At 38.5% G+C, this 16369-nt stretch overlaps 1 protein-coding gene across 1 annotated transcript in view; it reads left to right on the forward strand.

Moving 5' to 3' along the window:
- LOC135700026 (serine-rich adhesin for platelets-like) overlaps positions 1 to 16369 on the forward strand; it is a 73461-nt gene that overhangs the window by 12774 nt on the left and 44318 nt on the right. The window contains exon 4 of the mRNA XM_065220404.1: positions 5863 to 6297. Within this exon, the coding sequence (XP_065076476.1) occupies positions 5863 to 6297 (435 nt within the window). The remainder of the gene's footprint in view (positions 1 to 5862; positions 6298 to 16369) is intronic.

Here is a 16369-nt window from a genome sequence, read left to right on the forward strand (position 1 = left end):
CTCAGCTCTGGTACTCTCTTCAGTCCCAAGCTAATCGATTCACCCCTCGAAACATAGGGAAAACCAATAACCCCTCATTTTATCTGTCAAACTTTCATAGCGAATCAAAACAAACATTGCGTAGTACTAGAATTTCGACTAGAATAGGGTACGTTAATCGTTTGCTTGGGACCAATAGGCTACTAAAGTGGTGAGCCAATTTAAAATCGTTAGTTTCGTGTTGATTGTTGGTATTACGCTTGCGTCTTGGTTTACGCGGTGAATATTCAATGCGTAAGTGGAGTAATGAGTCCTTTTTTGAAAAGTTCCGCTATGAATGATGTAATGAATGGTTTAGACTTGTGATTTCAGTGAGCTGATGAGCTGCGGTTCCTAAAAAATGAACCACGGGTCATCAGCTCACTTTAGAGAATCGGGTCTTAGAACAACTCGGGAGCGGATCGCCCATCTCTAGCAGGCACAGAAAAAGTTCAGTGTTGCCAGTAACTTTAAATATCATAAAAATTGTAACCATGGGTGCCAACAGCGCTAATGACTGCGCCCGGGTGTGCCTCCCCACCTTTTCTGAAACCAGAAGCCGCCATCTAGAGATAGGGATATTTTTGATGCCTGTACTGCCTATGCAATACAGGCGCTGCTCGATTGGCTCTGGCTTTGATAGTTCGTTTGGCTCAAAACCAGCGCTCCTCTCTTATAAAGCTTGAGTCATTTAATATCTGGACTGGATATCTGGACGAATGCATCTCGGAACCATCTTAACAAAATAAAAATGTTGAGCACTCAAATGAAGGTCCGTTATTGCACTATAAAGGAAAAATAGCGAAAAAATATTCCGATTTGGTTTTGATGAAATCTCGAACTTTTCTTCGAATACCACTCATCATATTTTGGACACTCTGTTGACTAACCTGAGCGGTCATTTTGTTCCACCATCTCTTCATCTCTCTCGCATTCCGAGTCACCTTTCTACTCTTCTTCAACTTCTGTTTGACAACTGTCCAATATTTCTCAATTGGGCGGAATTGAGGGCAGTTGGGTGGATTGATGTCCTTTTCGTTGTCTCGATACCACCGTAGAACTTCTCAGCTGTAGTTGCGAAATCAAGCCAAAACTTAACAGGTCAATTGTGAGCCTTAACGTACGGAAGCATAGGTTTTCTCAGGCACTCCTGCTTAAACATTTTGGAATTCATAGTCTTGTTTTCACGAAAACCTGGGTTTTTAGTCCGCAGCTGCAAATACCTTGCCAGATCATAAGCTTTCTTGCAAATTTATCGGCAAAAACTAAAATCGGCTTTGTAGAACTTTTGTCCGGGAAGCTGGCCATAATCCATCTTCACGTACGTTTCGTCGTCCATGAGGATGCATCCTTCGTACTTTGTAAGAACCTCATTGTACAACTTCCGGGCACGTCTTTTGTCCACTAGATTCTGCATCAGTGTCCTGTTTGGTTGCTTACTGGCCCGAAAAGATCGAAATCCTTCTCACTGACGAATCCTTCTGACGGTGCTATCAAAGAACGAAGTGACAGACGACTAACTGGCGAAGAAATGAATTAAAATAATGTGGTTCGCTGTAATAGACTTTTCTTAGAAGCTTGTGCCATCAGCCACCAGATGGGCTAGTATTTTTGTTTTGATTTGAACGAAGTTGATTTCGTGTGCAATGATCTTTGACAGTATGCAAAGAGTGTATCATTTTATCATTTTTTATGCATTTCAGTTTTGAGTAGAGTGAAAAAGATAAAACCAAAACATTCTAGTACATTTGGTGAAAATGCTAATACAATCCAGTAGTAGCAACAATCAATACGAAACTAACGATTTTAAATTGGCTCACCACTTTAGTAGCCTATTGGTCCCAAGCAAACGATTAACGTACCCTATTCTAGTTGAAGTTCTATTACTACACTATGTTTGTTTTGATTCGCTATGAAAGTTTGACAGATAACATCAGGGGTGTGTGGATTCATGCAGAACATGCAGGGGTGAGTGAAATAGCTTGGGACTGCTTGGGACCGTTGTTCTGGTACTGAGTGAGCCAAAAATAATAATGATTTTCTTCGGGACCCAGTGGTCTTAGAGTTACCTCTATGGTAGTAGTGTTGCCATGTGGTACAATCAACAATCAATTCGAAACTATCGATTTTAATTGGCTCACTGGTCCCAAGCAAATCGATTAACGTACCCCATTCTAGTCAAAATTCTAGTACTACACTATGTTTGTTTTGATTCGCTATGAAAGTTTGACAGATAAAATGAGGGGTACGTGGATTTTCCTATATCTCGAGGGGTGCATCGATTAGCTTGGGACCGAAGATATTACCAGAGCTTTAGCTCGTGCCTTCGGGACCTTCTGGTCTTAGAGTTACCTCTATGGTACAATCCAGTAGTAGTGGTGCTATCATGTGGTACACTGAAAAATTGCAATAGCAGGTTCGTCACCAAAGTTTTCGAGCCACTCCGTCTGTCACTTCGTTTGTGGTTCTATAGCTGGCATTGAATTTCTTGCCAATATCATAATCCGACAGCCCTGGGTTTGCCCTAACCATGCTCAATACCTTCAAATGCAGCTTCCGATCCTTAGTTCCCCTACGACGCTTGCTATGATTTTGCCGATCGATAGTATGACGCTCACGGAAAACGTTTGAGAACACTGCATACGGTCGATTTAGTCAATTTCAATGACTTCGTGATTTTTTAACCTGACCAAGTTGGATTTTCCAAGTGGGTGTCCAAAATTAATGTTCGGTTCGTGGCTTCCATCCCATCAAGTATAACTTCTTTTAAACAAAATGAATCGTGACGAACTTTTCAGCACTGAAAGAGGAAACATTTCAAAACAAACTGCTGTCAAAACATTTCAGATCCGACCGCTAGCACTGCAGTAAAATAAAAAGTGCGTCCAGATATTAAATGACTCAAGCTTTATTTAACACTAGGTCATAGCAAACTAACGATTTTAAATTGGTTCACTACTTGACTAGCCTATTGGTCCCAAGCAAACGAATAACGTACCCTATTCTAATCGAAATTCTAGTACTACGCAATGTTTGTTTTGATTCGCTATGAAAGTTTGACAGATAAAATGAGGGGTTAGTTAATTTTCCTATGTTTCGAGGGGTGAATCTATTAGCTTGGGACCGAAGATAGTACCAGAGCTGAGCCAAAAAGTTGAGCACGTTATTTCGGGACTTTCTAGTCTTAGAGTTACCTCTATGGCCATCGGGTGATAGATTGAGCTTGAAAATTCTTTTAGAAAACAACTACGAACATTTGAATAGTCGAACGGAAAAATGGTTTTCGTAACTTAAAAAAGATGGAAAGCTCCGTTAATATTGGAGAAATGCTCCTTTGCTGCGCAGCTACTCAGATTTACGGGCATCATTGAGGATAAGCTTCTAAAAGAATCTACTTGAGAAGATTCTAAAAGAAGATCCTAAAAGAAGCTTCTTTTGCAAGCTTATTCTAGACGCTTACCTGTCGCTCCACTCCTCTGACTAAAGCAAAAGCACGAGCAGGACAATATGTCATCGTTTCAATATTGCGTTCCCATAGCTGCCTACTCGAACTGAAACTTTAACGAAGATTATTATGCCAGGCCAGTATTTCACATTCTCGAACATAAACTTTAACTTTAACTTTAAATTTTAAAGATTTCAGATTGAAAAAAATGGGGTTTTAGGGATAATTCTAAAAGAACTATGGGTTGAATACCAATGCACAATGGTCCCAAAGCCGTATTAACATAGAGTTAACTCTAAGACTAGAAGGTCCCGAAATAACGTGCTCAACTTTTTGGCTCAGCTCTGGTACTCTCTTCGGTCCCAAGCTAATCGATTCACCCCTCGAAAGATAGGAAATTCCACTAACCCCTCATTTTATCTGTCAAACTTTCATAGCGAATCAAAACAAACATTGTGTAGTAGTAGAATTTCGACTAGAATGGGGTACGTTAATCGTTTGCTTGGGACCAATAGGCTAGTCAAGTAGTGAGCCAATTTAAAATCGTTAGTTTCGTATTGCTGTTGGTATTAAGGAAGATAAAAATGTTTGCGCTAAAACCGTTGGTTTTAGGCATATAGTGTATTCGGGAAAGTTTCTTCATATTTTTTGGAAAATCTTTTCATGTTAGTAAAAAAAGAGTGGTCCATAAAATTGATGAATTGAAAATGCGAACTTTTTTATTATTTAGGATAGACTAATGCAATGTTCTAAAAAGTTGCAGAACAATAAATTTGCAGTAACTTTGCTGAAGACACCAAATTTTCATCTCTTATGATTCATGAGTTAGGATTTTTTTAACAAGCAGATTAGATTGAAAAATTGGTTTTCAATGAATATCTTTTCATACGTTCATTTCTCGTAAAAACGATGTTCTAGACACTTTTAGAACTTTCAATGGCAAATATAACTTAGCAACCAAGTTGCTATATTTTTTATTGGAAAGTTAAAGGCGATTTTCTTTAAAAAAAAAATTGCAGTTTTCAAGCAAAGCTGCTGCAAATTGATTGTTCTGCAACTTTTTAGAACATTGCATTGGTCTATCTCAAATAATAAAAAGTTCGCATTTCCAATTCAACAATTTTATGGAACACTTTAATTTCACTAACATGAAAGATCGGCCAAAACATATGAAGAAACTTTCCCGAAGACACCATATGCCTAAAACCAACGGTTTTAGCGTAAACATTTTTGTCTTCCTAAATACGGCTTTGGGACCATTGTGCAATGGAATTTAACTAAAGTTAATTTCATTCAAGGTGTTTTTATGTTACTTTATACGTGAAGTTTACGATTTTCAGAGTTGGTTGGAAATGCTATATAACATGAAGCTTTGGTGTGATAATTTATTAGCTAGAGAGAAAGGTCTGAAGAGGGTAGGTAGATAGTTCCACTAGAGTACGGCAGTATGGAAATTGAATAGAAGTTGAAAATGAGCGAAAGGCCATTAATGCGGCAGTACTAGTCAAACGCACACTTTTTTACCTAGCTCATATAAAGTATGAGGAGATTTGAAGTATTTTTTTTTTCAAATCTACAGGCCTTACTTACTTACCTGACTTACTTACTATTCTAAGGTAATTCGGAGCCTCTTTCCTTCACCGTGAATTAAACCTACAGTAAACTTGACTACATGATTTCAACCTGTAACTACATAGAACGCATAGAACGCTAAAGGAAGCCGTTAAGGGCAGACGCAATGTTCGTGTTAGAAGATGTATTCCAAAGAAGAAGACTTGAAAACAGTTGTTGACAAGCATTCACTTGAAAAACCTTACCAAATTTATATAACTAGAAATGTAATTTAAAATTACTACCTACATCGAGCTCGAGTATTCTTCACATCCACATTGAAAAAACATCAGTAAGTCTGGGAAATCTGTTTGATCTTTCTTTTGTCAATCACGATTTGCCACCTCTGTATTCTCCGTAAAACAGCGTTTCACACCCTTTACTTTAACACCACATAGCACGTAACAATTATTTTCTACCTTGAAAGAAGAACATTAGAGAGCCAACAAAAGAAAATGTGTAACAACTCTGAAAATCAAATTATTTCCATCCATCAAGCCTACGGCGGGCGTGAAGCAATTGCATAAGACCCCTCTCGCTAATCCCTCTCAACCAGCATACGACTATTGGCCTGACTTCCACCAATTGACTTGAATTGTTGCAATGATCGAATTTTCGCTAATTGACATCTGTGTAAAAGCATGTTCAATGCCTGCATATTGGCAATAGCACATTTTTCCTTCTCAAACCAGCCTAGACCCCCAGCATCCATCTGTTTCCGTTTGTGCCAAGTCGCGAAAAACGAGTGAAATTAATACACTAATCATTCTTTTCTCAATTGCTCACAGCCATCACGCTCTGCACGGTGGTAGAAACAGCAGCGGCAACCTGCAACACCATCTGACCCGCCGCTCGCTGTCCTCCCTGTCGTCTTCATCCTCGTCGACGTCCTCCTCGGCATCGTGCTACGCTACGGATGACCCGTCCAAGATGGCCATTACCTCGATCAGGCGGCTGCAGCAGACCAATCTACTCCATCCGCAGCAGCAGCAGCAGCAAAAGCAGACCTCGCTTTCGGCGCCAAACTTGTTCTACGGATTCGGCAGCAATGGGACTGCAAGTGCCATCATCGCCACCAGCAATAGCAGCAATGTGAAAATGGGCAAACTGGTGCAGCTGCCCATTGCCGGGGGGACGGCGAGGCTGCTGGAGCGGGGCGGGGTCAACGGGCAGAAGATGTACAAGATTCTCACCATCAACGAGGACGACGCAGATGATGATGGGTAAGTGTCGAGAACCCGAAATCTCCTAATGTTTGAACCGTTTTGAACTGAGCAATGGATACAAAACTTAAAACTCTCCTCAAGTAGCATAGTCGTCAACACACGCACTTCAAGCGCGATAAAATTGACCCAAGCCGGTGACGGCGCGCGAGGTTGAGCGTTTGGGTATGACATAATTTCTCAAGCGATTCGGGGATTTTTACCAAACAAGGTTGGCGATGTGACTTTTGATTCGGCACGGCATTCATTCGTTAGCCAGTTCAGTACTGTGTTGTCATAGTTTCGAGCTCGAGTACGCAAGGTGATTCTGGTGGTGTGTTTGTTTTGTTATTTAACCCTTCAATACAGCAGTATGATCTTCAACCATCAACCATAATGAAGTCATTGAGTTTGGATTTGTGTCATTGTAGTAAGTAGAGCAGTGATAATTTGATGAACTATGAATCATATAGCAAACAGGTTTGAATACTTTTGTGTTTGGTTCTCACTGTAAGCGCGGGTACGGCATTTTAGTGATAATACATTGCACAGTGGTCCAGAATGCAGATTTAGGTGGAATTATATGTTTTGAGCCTGAAATTGAAACTTTAGACTAGAAGTCTCTTCTACAAAGTTAGTTAGGCCCTTATTTTTATGACAATGAATTCTAGGGTGGTTCTTATTATGATTAAAATTAAAAATCTAACTAAAAGTTAGATTTTTGATTTTAATGATAATTAAAACCACCCTATAATTGTCATAAAAATAAGGGCCTAGCTATTAGGAACAACTTTGTAGAAGAGACTTTTAGTCTAAAGTTTCAATTTCAGGCTCAAAACATATCATTCCACCTAAATCAGCATTCTGGACCACTGTGCATTGGGAGTTCCAATAAAACCGGTCATCTAGAATTTTACAAACGAACCATAAGGGAAATAGCTCTAATGACTCACTATGAGTCGCGAACTTTTCCCTTGGTGACCTTCGTGAAATATTGCGAGCTTTTCAATACCTACAAGCGTTATTACAAAAAAAATGCTTCATTTCGACTTGGGTAATGAGGGTCCCGTTCTTTAGATTTTCGTAGAACAATACGTCATCTGGAAATTACAAATGGATATTTTTGGTTGCCTGTGAAACATTGTCAAAAATATGCTTTCCTTCGAAATGTGTGTATGGGCCCAATATTAGAGACACTTATGCCGACATTAGGGACATTAACCTTATACACAATTTGTATTGGCTCGAGAAAAGACCCTAGAGCGGCTCTACGCAACGATATGGCGAATCGATCTGGCGAATCGATCTGGCGTGACCTTCTCCGGTTCGCATTAAACTTTGCATAATTGTTTGTTATGGTAAATTCAAGCCGTTAATGCGGTAAACACGGCAACAAACGGTCTTGTGGCCATGTTATTGGCGTAAAAGAAAGTCAAAGAAGAGAATCGATCAATGTTACTTAGGACCTAATGACAGGGCTGGTAGCCATCACTGCTGTCAAAAATAGTGATTTTAGTAACCATGTTGAAGAAATAAGTGACTAAATAGTGACTGATAGTTGTAAAAATAGTGACTAAAAAGTGACCCTGAATTGAATTAAACATAAATTTTATTGAAAACTCTTAGGAATTTCTGAGGAGCACAACTCCTGAGAACTTCAAAGGAAAATTCCAAGGGCATTCTGAGAATAATTTCATAAAGTGTGTGGGAGAAAACAAATTTGGAGCATAAGACCTTGGATTTTTTTTTTTTTAAATACTAAAAGAAGGATTACAATTAAATCTGAGAATAACTCCACGACATCTTCAAAGGAATTCGGAAAATAAATTAAGGAGAGTTTGCCAAACAAATTATGAGAAAAATTTAGAGAATTTGTGAGTAGAAATGCCAATGAATTCTAAGGAGACTTTCAATGTGAGTAGAATTGCAAGGGAAGGAATGAGATTCAAAAGGAAATCTGATAATTTTCATGGAATTAGAATGAAATAATTAGTATAGTTTTATGATTTTCACTTAAGTTCTAACGATTTTTCTGAAGTTCATGAAACTTCCATTAAATTATCAACACTAATTTAAAACTTCTTCAATAGTCTAGACTTTCCGGGTGTTATTAAAACTGCCTAAACGAATTTCTTTAAAGTTCTCTAGGTTGCCCTGAATTTATCAGTATTTTTTAACAACCCGCAACTTCACTGAAATTAATTGATTTGCCTTGAAGTTTGGACAATTTTCCTTAAGTATTCTAACCATTAAAAACGCTCACTAATTTTCCCTGAACTATGGTTACCTGAAGTTCTCTAAATTTGTTTGTACGGCAAATTTTCTGATATATATTATATATTTAAAATTCCCTGACGTTTTTAGATCAATCATAGAATTCTTGGAATACCCCATAATTCCACAGAATTCCTTGTAAGTCGCTGCAAATTTGCTTAAGTTAATGGGATTATTCTTTAGCTATTTGATCGTCCTCGAAGTACTCGGAACTTCACTGAATATCATGAAACTATCTAAATTCTAAGTTCTCTGGAATTTCTGGAATATATTTATCGCTGCTTGCTAAAAGTTCTCGCATTTTGTTTTAAATGAATGGAACTTCGTTGATATTCTCTAATCAACTTAGCTAAACTTTCGTATTTTTTAAAGTTCTTGATATTTCCATGATATAACACCCTTAAAGTACTCTCACGTTTTCCGGATGTTCATATAATTTTTATCACGTTTCAGAAGTTCTATCGGAGCTTTGTTGAAGTTTCTGGAACTTCTTTAAGGTTCCCACAATTTTCTTTAAATGATTTGAACTGTCCTTGATTATCTGATCTATCTTGATGTTCTCGGAGCTTCACTAAAGCTCTCAATTCTATTGAAGATAAATTTTCCTGAAATTCTTTGGACTTCTGTGAAGTTCCTGAAATATTTATGAAGTTTTCTTAAATTATCTGATGGTCTCTGTACTTCCCTGAAATTCTCGGAACATCTTAAGGGTTCTCAATTTTCCTAAATTTACGATTATAGATATTTAAACTGCTCTAAAAGTCTGAACTAAAGTCATGGGAACTGCTCTTAAGATCTGAAATTCCCCAAAGATCTCTAGATCTAGCTTTTCTGAGGTGCTTAGATGTTTTTTTAATTTGCACAATACAGTGAAGCCTCCATTTACGAACCAAAACGGGGGTTCGTAAATCGAATTAGTGCGTAAAAAAAAAACCTCGTTATTTGGGATTTACTTCGTAAAAAGAGGTTTTTGAAAATATTGTCAAATACCCCACAATATGGGTATTTTTGGAATCAGGGTGACGTGTAGGGACCGGAAATTGATGTGTGACGCCATTTTGGAATCCAAGATGGTGGTTTCCGGTACCAAAAAAAACTTGAAAATTCTGTCAAATACCCCACAATATGGGTATTTTTGGAATCGGAGTGACGTGTAAGAACCGGAAATTTATGACTGACGCCGTTTCGAAGTCCAAGATGGTGGCTTCCGGTAACATAAAAACAGAAAAATAATGTTAAATAACCCACAATATGGGTATCTTAAGAATCAGGGTGACGTTTAGGAACCGGAAATCGATGTCTGACGCCATTTTGAAATCCAAGATGGCGGCTTTCGGTTGCAGGAAAACAGAAAAATACCGTTAAATACACAACAATATGGATATTTTTGGAATCGGAGTGACCTGTGAGAACCGAGAATCCATCTCTGACGCCATTTAAAAATCCAAGATGATGACATCCGGTTACAGAAACACTGGGAAATACTGTCAAATACCCCACAATATGGGTTTTTTGAATTGGGGTGACTTATTAGGACTGAAAACCCATGTCTGACGCTATTGTGGAATTCAATATGGCGACTTCCACTTACATAAAGACATAAAAATAATGTTAAATAACCTACAATATGGGTATCTTAAGAATCGGGATGACGTGGTGGTATTTGCCAATTTTTTCTGTAACCGGAAGCCGCCATCTTGGATTTCGAAATGGCGTCAGACATAAATTTCCGATTCTTACACGTCACTCCAATTCTAAAAATACGTATATTATGGGGTATTTGACAGAATATCCAAGCTTTTCTGTTACCGGAAGCCGCTATCTTGGATTTCAAAATGGCGTCAGCCATTGATTTCCGGTCCCTAAACGTCACTCCGATTCCAACAATACCCATATTGTGGGGTATTTCACAGTATATCCCAGTTTCTCAAAATCACAAAAAAAAACTCGTTATTTGGAATTTACTCCGTAAAAAGAAAACTCGTTATTTGGGATTTACTTCGTAAAAAGAGGGACGTGAATTGAATACTGCGTAAAAAAAGACTTCGTAAACGGAGGTTTCAGTGTACCCCTCAACGTTTATATATTTCTCAAGTTTGCTTAACACCTATGATGTGCCCTGAAATTCTAGGAACTTCATAAAAGTTTCTGAAAATTTTAGAATGTTAAAAGAACCGATTTAAGGATCTTAAAGCTTCCAGTAAGTTCCCCATAATTTCAGTGTGTTAACTTCCCTTATGTTCCCGCAGTTTGTTTATGGAGCTTTACTGAAATTCTCAGAATTTCCTTTCATTCCTCAGAACTTCTTCAAAGTTCCTACAATTGTTGTGAAGTTAATGGGGCTGCAATGAAGATCTCTAATATTTCGTAAAGTTAATTACGAACTTGAAATAAATCATTTAATGTTTTCCTTAATTCAGGCACTTTGAAAATGTTCAATATCTTGAACTTGAACATAGAATACGAAACTACAAGACAGTGAATATTTTTAGATTTTGGACTTACTCAAATTAAGTACGTTTTTTAAACTGTGAACAGTGAAAAATTAAGTTCAACATTCATTGGATTTGATTACAAACTTGTTTCTTTAAAACTGATTGCCATGTCTTAAAAACGCTTGGGTTAGTTACTGTTGATCTTCCAGAAAAAGCATATTTTGAACGCATTAAAAAAAAAGCTTTCTTATTATAAGCCTTGAATTTTTCTTTCCTTTATTTAACGTCGGTCTCTGTTCCGCAATCTAGTGCCAATCACCGACGGACATCGATTGCCATCCATTGACGGCAATCGAATGTGCAGGAAGGCAGCTTCCACACCTGCGTAGGATATCGCACCCATTCAACACACATGGGCCGGGACCAACGGCTTTACTTCCCTTTAGAAGGAAGATGTGACCAGAGATTTTTATGAGTCAGAAAAATCCCACCGACCTCGGCTGGGATTGAACTCAGACCCATTTGGGTGTTAGAAAGCAGTCACGCTTACCACTACACCACCGGCGCCGGCTAAGCCTTGAATTTATCCGTTAAAGTTCTGGGAAACCCTGGAAAACTCAGAAAATTTTATTTAGAAAAATGAGTTGACAGTCTGTAGATAAAGAAAGACGATTAAACGTCACAAAGCAAATAATGATCAATATTGAAATAAATTCACGCTAAAATAGTTGAAAATAGTGACTGATTACAAGAAAAAGTGACTTTAATGACTTGACCTTAAAAAAAGACACTTTTTAGTGACTGGCTTGAAAAAGTGACCAAGTCACTAAAAAGTGACTCACTACCAGCCCTGTAATGATTTTTTCGGCTTGATTTATTCACTTTTGTGTGTGTTTTCCCTCTAACCCCCACTGGCCGGCAGTGTTATTTTGGAAGAACTCTCTCTACAATGTCGCATTTATGGTCATTGTAGACAGCTTTAGTCCCGGAGGTTAGAAGGTGATAGCTCTATTGCAGATCCAGCAACCCATTTCAGAATGTCTGGAGAGTCACGCCCATTCCGAGGTTACTTTCACTTACAATAAGCCCCGCATGTATGCATCACCGTTATCAAACGGATATGGGTTATATATACACACTTCCAGGTTCGAACATATTTTTTTCAATCCTGGCATGTATTTAGTTTTTTTTTTTTTAATCGGAAAGGTCTCACTATATTCTGCTCTTCCGCCGTCGTTAATTGCTTCTTTTGGAATCCCTTGAACTTTTTTCTAAAAACGCTTCGTATTTCATTCCGTGGTGCTTCACCGGCAATTTCCTTCTCGATCGATCCGAAAAGATTGTCCTTGGTTGGTTCTAATATGATTGCGCCTTTTTGGGTCGGTTTCATGTCCACAATTTGTCATTGAATTGCCATGGTGATCTGGGACGAGGCTTACGTCCAATGTCGCTGGTCCACCGAGCGCTCCGTGTGCGAAAAGAGAACGAAAGAAATACGAAAGGGATCAGTGTCAAGAAGTGACAGTTTCATCACATTCCCCAACTAACCATGCTCAAGCAAAGTAAGAATATACAAGCTATATTGCGACTATATGGTTACTTGGGTACTCATATGGCCGTCAGAATGGTTCATCGGTTGCGAAGTGAAGTATTTCTGAAAGTGATGCGTTGTATTTCTCAATGTTCTGATTTTATCCTAACGTTACCTCAATGTTAGATCACAGACAAGCAGACACAATACATTGAACATTTATCATTGTAAACCCTACCGCCATCTGTCGTATATACTTTAATGGGCAATACACTCAACAGATGGTTGTAGCAACAATCAATACGAAACTATTGATTTGAAATTGGCTCACTACTTGACTAGCCTATTGGTCACAAGCAAATCGATTAACGTACCCCATTCTAGTTGAAATTCTAGTACTACACTATGTTTGTTTTGATTCGCTATGAAAGTTTGACAGATAAAATGAGGGGTTCGTAAATTTCCTAATGTTTCGAGGGGTGCATCGATTAGCTTGGGACCGAAGATAGTACCAGAGGTGAGCCAAAAAGTTGAGCACGTTTCTTCGGGACCTACCAGTCTTAGAGTTTCCTCTATAGTCGTAGTGTGTAAACGTCAAACGCTGGCGGTACTATCAACTAAGAAACATTTAAATTGACCGTTGAAAACGATTTGGATGAACGTCTGCTTGTCTGCGATAATACCTTCACTATCGCAACTTCGGGTAATCTGCGAAAGTACTTGCATTTTTCTCAGGCACTTTTGATCTAACTATACGCTCTCTGACCGAAGCGACATTTGAGCTAAAATTCGGCCATGTTGAATCTCGCAAGAGATTGGCGGATTCGAAATTTTTCACGCTTGAAAACGTCACTTCCAATCGAAATGACGTCTGAGACAAAGTTGTGGCAAAAAATAATTCCTTTCTAAGAAAAAAAAAATACAAAAAAGTGTTTACAACTTAAATAACGAAAATCGACCCCTTCCATATTTTTTAAAATATGTTTCAGTATAAAGCTTATGAAAAATTCTATCTTCTATGAAATTTTACAGATGGACACTTAAAAATTAAGCCGGCGCCGGTGGTGTAGTGGTAAGCGTGACTGCTTTCTCACCCCACTGGGTCTGGGCCGCGTCGGTGGGATTTTTCTGCACATTCGATTGCCATCAATGGATGGCAATTGACGTCCGTCGGTGATTGGCACTAGATTGCGGAACAGAGACTAACGTTAAATAAAGGAATGAAGAACTTTAAAATTAGCAAAAAATATTAGACAACAACTAATGGCCAAATTTTTGAACTTTCTTTTTCAAATAAATTTTTGTAAAATTCTACACAGAAAAGCATGTTTAAGACTTTAAAAATAGTTTTCTGTTCAAAAATTTATAAACAAAAATTTCAAAAATTTGTCCAAAAATTGATGTTTTATGATTTTAGTTAATTTTTAAGTGTTGAAGTTGAAAATTTTTCACAGAAGATAGCGTATTTTATAAGCCGTTTAGTTATTCAAGTTTTAAAAACTTGATTGGTCTTTTAAACTGAATTACTTTATATTTTTCCTGTAAAGCAAATATTGTTTTCCATTAAACTTTGTCTCCGACGTCCTTTCGATTGGAAGTGACATCTGACCAGTTCCACGCCAAATGACGAATAGGAAAAACTCGCGTACTTCTCCGATTTGTATAAAACTTTGCATATCTGTCATTCACATTTTTGCTAAAATTCGGCCATTTTGGATCTTGCAATTTTATTTTCAAAATGGCGTCTTTGTGGGTTTTTTTTAAAATAAATTGTAGCACAAAAACGTCACTTCTGATCGAAATGACGTCTGAGACAAAGTTGTAGTGAAAAATAAAGTCACGATATACACGGTATTTTTTTTAACGTAGTTTTGGGAAAAATTTCTAAAACTCGAATATCTTAAAAAGTACATTTTAAATTTTTTTTAAAGAAAAATCGCAAAAAAAAGCAAGCTTTTGGAATATTTAAAATAATGAACACTTGAAAGTTGACAAAAATTGTAGGACAAAAACTGTTGGTCAAATTTTTGAACTTGTTGCTAGTAAAGACTGTACTCAAAAAAAATGCAGCAGACAAAAATGATCACCAAAAAATTATTTTGAGTCGAATATTTTTGAAACTCTCAGGGAATAAATAAACACATGTGTATGTATGTATGTGTATGTTTTTTGCAAAGTTGGTTTATTCAACCTCCTCTCCTAGGCTAAATGCCCGCACCTTGGACTTAACGCTACCCATCAAATCCTGTGCAACACTTTCGCCATGTTTCTTACACATTTTCGTCCACTCTTTCTTCAAATCCTTGACGTTTTTGAAGACCTTCCCTGTTTTTCGGAGCTTGCTCTTCATATCGCCCAGAATTTTTCTATTGGGTAAAGTTCTGGCGAGTTTGGCATCGTTGGTTTCGTACCACTCCATCACCGGTTTCGCGTAATGGCACGATGCCAGATCCGGCCAAAACAGTGACACTCGTTGGACCGGAGGAAGGACAGTAGGCGCTTCTGGAGACATGCTTCTTTATATATTTGGTCGTTGATGGTGCCGGTCGTTATGTACGGCTTGCTGAATTTGCCGCACCCACAGATCGCCTGCCACACTAAGTACTTCTTGGCAAATTGTCGACCTTCTTCTTCCGGAACTTCTCCGGAACATCCAGGCGGGACTTACCGACGAAAAACTTCAGGCCGGGGATCTACTTGGCGTCCGCTATAATGTACATCTCGTCGTCCATTACGATGCATTTCGGCTGCACCAACCACTCGCGGTACTGGCGCGGAATTTGCCCACCGTATTCTGTTTATCGGTTCGGTTAGGCGCCTTCCTTACCTTGAAGACATGAAGTCCGACCCGCTTCATTGTGTGCTGGACGAACCAGACGGAAGAATTGACCTTTTTGGCCACGTACCGAATACAAAGGTTCGGATTGCGCTTGAAGTAATCTCTCACCTTTCTTGCGTTCACGAGGTCGGTCGTCTTCGCTTTTCTTCCGCTGCCAGCTTGCCGCTGGATCATCTGGGTCTCCTTGAACGATTTTACCACACGAGACACGATCGAATTTTCGATTCCAAACTGTTTCGCGATCCACCTGTGGGACTGACTGGCCACTTCTATAATTTTATGTCAAAGCACTTCTTGCTTGAAAGTCTCGATAACCTCTTGAGATATTGTGACGAGATTTTGCGCATGTTAATTTTTACACTCTAAACTAGTTTTACTCATAATTTCATCAATTTATAAGTTATACACAAAAGAAAGTGTTGCATTTTTGGAGTACAATCTTTACACTTTTGAAAGGGGAAAAAGGAGTTAACAGTTTAACTTGTGGTTTATTACTGAACAATCATACAACATATTCGGTTTATATAATACCTCATTGCTATGCAGTTGTCACCCCCTCTTAGTTATTTCCTTCCAGTCCAATCTTCATTCTTATTGCAGTAAAAATAGGAGCGGGAAGAGATTTCGTGAGGATGTCTGCTTGTTGTTTCGGCGTAGGAACGTAGATCAGTTTGATCTTACCTTCTGACGTCACCGTTGAGTAATTTAGCTATAAACGAAGCCTGTTGTAGCTTACGCCTTCGATCAAGCATTTCGAGGTCAAGCAGACGGCATCTATCGGGATATGCTGGAAGGTTCAGAGGATCACGCCACGGTAGGTTTCTGAGCGCAAGTCGTATGAATCTTTTTTGCACACGCTCGATTCTTAGATTCCATGATACGTCGTTTGGAGCCCATACAACTGAAGCATTTTCTAGGATCGGCCTTACGAGTGAACAATACAATGCTTTTAGACAGTGTGGATCCGTGAAATTCTTGGCAATCTTAGAGATGAAGCCCAGTTGACGATTAGCC

Source organism: Ochlerotatus camptorhynchus, unplaced genomic scaffold, assembly GCF_037179485.1.
Source record: "Ochlerotatus camptorhynchus isolate MF236.1 unplaced genomic scaffold, CSIRO-AGI_Acam_v1.1 ptg000125l, whole genome shotgun sequence".
In the NCBI taxonomy this organism is placed as follows: Eukaryota; Metazoa; Arthropoda; class Insecta; order Diptera; family Culicidae; genus Ochlerotatus; species Ochlerotatus camptorhynchus.